Source organism: Mastomys coucha, unplaced genomic scaffold (assembly GCF_008632895.1).
Source record: "Mastomys coucha isolate ucsf_1 unplaced genomic scaffold, UCSF_Mcou_1 pScaffold16, whole genome shotgun sequence".
Lineage (NCBI taxonomy): Eukaryota > Metazoa > Chordata > Mammalia > Rodentia > Muridae > Mastomys > Mastomys coucha.
This window is the reverse complement of record NW_022196898.1, coordinates 68,985,917-68,993,954: the sequence shown is the minus strand read 5'-3', so window position 1 is coordinate 68,993,954 and position 8,038 is coordinate 68,985,917. Positions and strand designations below refer to the sequence as shown.

Genomic DNA, 8,038 nt, shown 5'->3' with positions numbered 1-8,038 from the left:
CAAAAAGCTCTCACCAGAATGAACTCTCACCAGAGCAGGCCTGGACCTGGCCTGGATGTGTATGAACTTATATGTTTAATTAATGTCAATAATCAAGGAGACCAAATTAGGATATTGTATTGTCTCTGAAGCAAACAAAATAAAATAACAAAACAACAACAAATCTATGAATGAAGTTTTCATTTGATCCTTCCACAGAAGGTTTTGAGCACGTGGCTCAGCCATGCTCCAAAGGCAGGAAACTGTGGTAACCTTGCTTGCAGATAGCTGTGTCACAGAGTTCTCTGGAGAAGCAACCCAAACCGGGCTCCAGGAGACAGGGAAGACTGTGAAGGTGAAACTTAAGCTTGAAAGAGAAGACAGTGTGATGGAGGTGAAAGAGAAGACAGTGTGATGGGTAGTATTGGTTGTCAACTGACTGCATCTGGAACGAACTACAACCCAGAAATGGAAGACACACCTGTGACCTGGATCTTGGGATGACACATGCCTTTAGTCCAGATCTTCAGGTGGGAAGTCATCCCTTTAACCTGGGCCACACCTTCTGCTGGGAGCCTACAGAAGGATATGGAAGAAAGTTGTTTTTGGTTTTTCTTTGCCTGCTTGTCCTCACCTTGCTAACACATCCATTCCTTCACTGGCATTGGAGCTTGCTTCTTTGGGATTCTATCATATACAGAAGACCAGCTGAGACATCCAGCCTTGTGGGACTGAGCAACCATTAGATTCTTGGGCTTACCAGTCACAGCTAGCCATTGTTGGATATGTGTGTGTGTGTGTGTGTGTGTGTGTGTGTGTGTGTATGGAGAGAGAGAGAGAGAGGGAGGAAGGGAGAGAGAGGAGAGAGAGAGAGAGAGACAGAGAGAGAGAGAGGGAGAGGGAGAGGGAGAGGGAGAGGGAGAGGGAGAGGGAGAGAGAGAGAGAGAGAGAGAGAGAGAGAGAGAGAGAGAGAGAGAGAGAGAGAGAGAGAGAGAGAGAGAGAGAGAGAGAGAGAGAGAGAGAGATGCTGTTCTGTGACTCTAGAGAATCCTGACTAATACAGATATTTTAACATGGTCTTTCAAATCTCAGCCCGATAGCTCTTTCCAGAGCAGTGAGAACACCATCCGCTTCCCTCATAGGGAAGCTTATTCCCTCATAGCACCCTGCTTATTTTCTTACTAGAACTGTGTTAAGGTAGGTCTGGGGCTGGGAATGTAACTATACACCCCTAGATTCAAACCTCAGTAATGAAGGGGTTTAAAAAAAAAAAAAGGCAAAAAGGTGTTGATGCTAAAGAAATTTGGGTCAAATCCAGGCTGTCTTATTTTCTAGTTTATAGAATGTTTTGCTTGGTATTTTTGAGATAAGATATGTAGCCCAGGCTACCTTTGCTGTTTCAGATTCCTAAGTGCTGGGGTCATGAACACAAACCATGTCTGGCTATATAATATTTAGTAATTTATTTAGCATGCTTTAATTCCTTAAGAAAAATGTTTCAATCAAATCGGGAATTTATGTTGAGCTGCATTTAAGTGTGGCCAGGGAGGACAGGGAGATATCTCTATGGCAGAGCATTTAACCAGTATCGAGGTGTGTGTGTGTGTGTGTGTGTGTGTGTGTGTGTGTGTGTGAGTGTGTGTGTGTAGACCATGGGACTGAAAAGGAACTGGTAGACATAGTAGGTAGCATGTCAATGGCACAATCAACAGAAGAATTTAGCAAATGAGAGAAACAGTAAAGGTCATGCCAAAAGAAAGAAGAAGAAAGGATAAGGGGAAGTCCTGGCAATATTCATTTCTTTCTTTTTTTCCCCCTAGGTGTTATGGTTGAGTCAGGCTTTAAATATGCTAGACAATTGCCCTACCATGGTGTGATCCTTAACACTTAAGAGATGTTCCTATCTGTGACTAAAGATACACAGTGCTGCAATGACAACAAACACCTTTTAGTCAGGGCTGAGGAGGTGGCTCAGTGTCTGCATGCAAGACTGGGAACTTGAATTCAGATCCCCTGGAGTACACGTAAGAGCCTGGTGTAGTGGTGTGGGCCTGAAGTACATAAAAGAGCCTGGCGTAGTGGTGTGGGCCTGAAGTACATAAAAGAGCCTGGCGTAGTGGTGTGGGCCTGCATCCCAGTGCTAGACATGGAGAGAGGTGGCCAGGGGCTCACAGGCTTTACTGAGTGGGAGAGCTTCAAGACAGACCCTGCCTCAAAAGACTGTGGAAGAAACTTTGTCAACTTCTGGTATTCATCCGTACTTATTTGGATGGGGATTACCCCCATCCCTCCTTTTAGCAGATGGGGCTTTATAAAAAACAAAATATACTAACTCAGCCTAAGACACAGTACATACAGTAAGGGGACAGGCTTCCTAATCTTAACTTACTATGTCAGAAGGTAAAGTAATATGTTTAAGTTGCTTTTGTAAAAGAAAGCTTGGTCCTTTGTAGCAAGGACCTCTTGGTATCCAATTTAAAGTCTGACAATGTTCTTGTTGTCGACATGGAACACAGTGCCCTCCGTTCCAGGCGTGAGCTTCCTGCCATGACTTCTGGGCATCCTTTTTGAAACAAACCTGACCTGGAAGGCTGCTGAGACCTTTCGGGATAGTTGACTGGTAGATAAAAATCTCCAGGGAAGTAGGCGTGGGCAGGATGTGCGGTTTCCCTGCCTCTCGTCTGAAGGCTGGTTCAGTTCGTTTGGCATAAATGGGGTCTCAGACTAAAAAGGTTCATTCCGGAGTGTTCCAAGAGAAACACAAAAGAACAAGCTACCTATTGATCTTCATTTCAAGTTGAAACTGGAACATTCCTCCACAATGGTAGAAAAAGGCACAGCAAGGAAACTGTGTCTCTTACTAGAACCTCAAAGCAGCCACCTTTGCCAGTGCATCTGGCTCTGTAAGAAGAGTACATACAGCAGGGCATGCACATGTTTACAGAATAACCTAGAAAAAACGAGAAGACATGATAACAAGTGTTTTACTCTGGCTCTGAGTGTGCACAGCAGATAGAACATGGGGAAATAGTTCCCAGACCTTTTCCTGGCACTGCAAGCTAGTCACTAAGTAGGCACGGCAAGCATTTGGGATATATATATATATATTGCTGGGGGAAAACAGGACCCCTTTAGTATACTTCTTTCTCCCTGGTCTGAGAACCTTTGCAATAGGAGTATCTGTGGGCTGAGGGAAGCCATGGCACAGTCCTGATAGGCATCAATGGGTCCTAATGCAGCCACTTTACCCAAGGCCTCTTAGGAATGAAGGATTCTTTTCTTTTCTCTTTTCTTTCCTTTTCTTTTCTTTTTCTTTTTCTTTTTTTTTTCCTGGTTTTTCGAGACAGGGTTTCTCTGTATAGCCCTGGCTGTCCTGGAACTCACTCTGTAGATCAGGCTGGTCTCGAACTCAGAAATCCGCTGCCTCTGCCTCCCAAGTGCTGGGATTAAGGGCGTGCGCCACCACCGCCCGGCTCTTTTCTTTTTTTTTTAAAAAAGATTTATTTAATTTTATTTTTTATGTGTATGAGTTTACTGTAGCTGTACAGATGGCCATGAGCTATCATGTGTGTGGCTGCTGGGAATTGAACTCAGGACCTCTGCTGGCCCTGCTTGCTCTGGCCCCGCTCGCTTCAGATGCACCAGAAGAGGGCATCAGATCTCATTACAGATGGTTGTGAGCCACCATATGGTTGCTGGGAATTCAACTCAGGACCTTCTGAAGAGCAGTCAGTGCTCTTATCCGCTGAGCCACTCCCCACCCCCTTTTTAAAGGGTAGATTATTGAATCTACTCTTTTTTTTTTTAAGATTTTATTTATTTATTTCATGTATGTGGGTACACTGTTGCTGTCTTCAGACACATTAGAAGAGGGCATCAGATCCCCATTACAGATGGTTGTGAGCCACTGTGTGGTTGATGGGAATTGAACTCAGGACCTCTGGAAGAACAGTCAGTGCTCTTAACCACTGAGCCATCTCTCCAGCCCTTTTCTTTTCTTTTGGTTCTTTGAGACAGGGTTTCTCTGTATAGCCCTGACTGTCCTGGAACTCACTCTGTAGACCAGGCTGGCCTCAAACTCAGAAATCCGCCTGCCTCTGCCTCTCAAGTGCTAGGATTAAAGGCGTGTGCCACCACTGCCCGGCCAGAAGGATTCTATATCAACCAAATGCACATGCTGCTGCCACCGAAGAACACTGTTTTCTCTTTAGCAAAGAAGCTCGTTTCATCTCTGACCCCAGTTAAATTATAGTAATCTGCTGTCCGATGTTCCAGGTCAAGAGGGCAGTGTTACCAGCTAATGCCTGTCATTAAACTAAACTTAAAGCAAGTAAGCCACTGGTTGGTTGTCCCAAGGCCACCAAAGATAAGACAGTAAATTTATACATAGTCTAGGGTGTCTTGTCTCTAGTCCCAAGCCAAAGAAAAAGAGACTGTACCGGTCAATTCAGGGAAGGAGCCTGCTAAAAGAATAGGAAGGCTCATATTAGCCTTAGCATTGTAGTATTTCACCCATGCCAGGTAGTACTCTATCATGAAGAAACATCTTTATTTTGAAAGAAGAATTTGCTAAGTCACCTAGGCTATTTTTGAATTACTCTATAGTCCAGGCAGACCTGGAACTTGCCATCCTCCTGCCTCAGCTTCCTGAACAACTTCAGTTACATGCTTTCACCAGCAGGCCTGGTCAGCCTTAGGGCATCTCAACTTCACATCATCCTGGATGGTCATGCCTCTTTTTAATACAACCAGTATCTTTATTAATCAGTTTCTATTTCTTCTGGGGAGAGGTTTCCACTTGCTCGTTTGCTTGTATGTGGATTGCAAGTGTCAAAGCGAACGTATGGAGGTTAGGAGACAACTCATAAAAGTCACTTCTCTCCTTTACCTGGGGTCTTTACTTATGGGTCTTGGGGACTGAACTTCAGTTGTAGGGTTAGTGACAGGCACCTTTACCTGCTCGGCCCATTCCTCATTTCTTTACTACATTTATATCATACAGATACAGCAGAATATTTAAGACCAAAACCCATAAAATCAAGCAACAGATGTGAATGTCTTTGCATTTTCTGTGGCTTTGCTATGGGAGCAGTGCTTACAGGCAGGGGACAAATGTTTCTGGCCACTGAGGAACTTCTGTCCCAGACATGATCCCCTTAGGGACACAGTCTCAAGTAGAACCAGCTACATAGTTTGTGAGGTCTACAGTGTGAGTTCCTAGTTAAAGTCAGTAAGATGCTTGAGGGTGGAGCTGAGAGGCCAAGTGGTTGTCTAACATGGCGGGAGATGCTTGGCTTAATCTCTAGCATCAGAAAATGTTGGCAGCGGTAACAACAATTAATAACAACAACAACAACAACAATAACAATAGCAACAACAATAATACAGGACAAAAAAAAATTCAAAGACTGAAAGCAAAGTGTAGGGACCCTCAAGAGTAATGACACAGGCCACAAACTCAACCAGACCATTCTCAAGCAGGCCAACCTAGGCTCGTATCTGACTTTATTTCCTAGTCATGTGATCCTGGACAAATCAGGACAATAGGGACAGTAAGAGTCTCTAGCTCATTGATTGTTGAATTAGGCGTTATCTGAAAAGTGCTTAAAATACCTGGCATTCAGCAAGCACTATATAAATGTTATAAACACACCCTCCACCAGGCAGGCACAAGCATCTCAAAAAGCTAGAGATAATTACAGTCATTGGGAAAAAAAATTAACTGTTTCTTCATGTTTGAAAATTTAGGGGGCTGGTGAGATGGCTCAGCCAGTAAGAGCACTGACTGCTCTTCCGAAGGTCCTGAGTTCGGATCCCAGCAACCACATGATGGCCCACAACTACCCATAATGAGATCGAACGACTTCTTCTGGTATGTCTGAAGACAGCTGCAGTAAATTACGCTGGATCAAGCGGGGCTGGAGCGAGCAGGGCCAGCAAAGGTCCTGAGTTCAACAGCAGCCACATACATGATGGCTCACGGCCATCTGTACAACTATAATGTACTCATACACATAAAATAAATAAAAAATAAATCTTAAAAAAAAAAAAAAGGAAAGAAAATTTAGATTCCTGACTGTACTGGCTGGTTTTGTGTGTCAACTTGATCCAGGCTGGAGTTATCACAGAGAAGGGAGCTTCAGTTGAGGAAGTGCCTCCATGAGACCCAGCTGTGAGGCATTTTCCCAAAGAGTGATGAAGGGGTAGGGCCCCTTGTGGGTGGTGCCATCCCTGGACTGGAAGTCTTGGGTTCTATAAGACAGCAGGCTGAGCAGCCAGGGGAAGCAAGCCAGTAAGGAACATCTCTCCATGGCCTCTGAGTCAGCTCCTGCTTCCTGACCTGCTTGAGTTCCAGTCCTGACTTCCTCTGGTGATGAACAGCCATGTGGAAGTAAGCTGAATAAACCCTTTCCTCCCCAACTTGCTTCTTGGTCATGACGTTTGTGCCCTGACTAAGACACTGACCAATAGGATCATGCTTTTATTATGAAGACACTGGTAATATTTTAACCAAACATATTAAAATACAGTCTGGCTCCAGGCCAACAACACATAAAGGAGACTGAAGGATAAAGAAAGACTCTTGCTTACAGTCAGAGGTCTGGCAGTCTGTGGTGTCAATGGACATGAAACCAGTTTATCAAAGTGCTTCCTTTATGCTGATAGCTCATGCTTCCTTTATGCTGAGATAGCTCACTGAGATGCCCCTCCAGAAGGATCAAAGCCTGACACGTCTGAACAGGACCAAAGGGATGCCTTGTTCTTTAGCTCCCCCTTTTTCCTCACTTCCCTGTCCCCAGTTCCTTACACCAAGAACTCCTGATCGCCCTCCCTTGTCTCCTGAGCGTGGGCTCACAAGCTGACAATACCTACCCCCAACCTGCCTTACTCTGTACTTTCTTTTTATAATGTAGAACACTTTTGTTTTATTTAAAGCTGTAAAACAGGAAATGTTACTAAACATACACACTCTATATTTAGGTCAAGGAAAACAAAAAAAAAAAAAAAAAAAAAAAAAAAAAAAAAAAAAACCCCACAGCTATAAGAGTCCAAAGAGAACCTTCGAGTGTTGCAGGAAATGTTAAAAAAAGGTGCCCGCCAACTCTCTCCGCTGCACCTGATTGTTGTGTTCCCAGCTCTCATTAGCTTGTCCCTGGCGCCGCTAGTTCTTCCTCAGCCATAAACCCATGTAGTCTGTAATCCCACATTCCATATGTGGTTACATATCACAACACCCAGTAACCTGGTAAAATCAAGATTCTTAAAGCTTAATTAATCAATCAAATTTATGTATCAACAATATCACAATTTACAAGATGCCAATACAATAATTTCAGAGCCAACTGATAATGACAAAAGCTTTATCCCAATTAATCTAACCTTATGAAACCACAACTACTTGTGGCTGGTAAACGCCACGCAGGTTCACATCGCAGCCATTTTCCTTCTCCTCCTACCCTGAGACATGCTCTTTCTTTCTCCCCGACCCCTCTCTGCAACTCTTAGCTCCACCTCTCTTTTCCCTGTCCAATCACAGACTTCCTGTGCACTAATGTAATTGGACAAGGAAAACTCTGAGACATGCGAGAAGTGTTATAGACATTTTTATTTAGAAAAATGGTTTCGTGTACACACATAGCTATTTGGTGGGGATTATATGTTAAAGTTTGTCTTTCTTCATTGAGTTACTGGTACATTTTAAATTCTTTACCACTGATATTTCTTTGGGCATTTGAAAAACTTTACAGTAAAGATAGTATAGTAAATATTATTGGTAATTGCCGTGTTCTCAAGACTTAGGGTTGCCATTTGTCAAACAATTCTCCCCAGGTACACAGACTTGGGGTACTTCTCCTTAAGAGCAGGCCACTGAACAATGAAGTAATCGGAGAGGTGTCTCAGAATCTTCCCAGACAGGGACAAAGTCTCCACTCGGCAGATGCTCTCAACGTAGATGATGATCACTTTCTTTATTCCAAGGATCCCAAGGAGCAGGGCAGACACACAGATAGGAACACATGTTCCTGGTCCATTACACAGCACCTTCAAAATAAAAAAA

At 43.7% G+C, this 8,038-nt stretch overlaps 1 protein-coding gene across 1 annotated transcript in view; it reads right to left on the bottom strand.

Moving 5' to 3' along the window:
* Positions 1–7,568: 7,568 nt before the first annotated feature.
* Positions 7,569–8,038, bottom strand: part of Alg14 (ALG14 UDP-N-acetylglucosaminyltransferase subunit) — an 83,454-nt gene continuing 82,984 nt past the window's right edge. Inside the window, exon 4 of the mRNA XM_031375316.1 lies at positions 7,569–8,022. Within this exon, the coding sequence (XP_031231176.1) occupies positions 7,792–8,022 (231 nt within the window). The 3' untranslated portion in view covers positions 7,569–7,791. The remainder of the gene's footprint in view (positions 8,023–8,038) is intronic.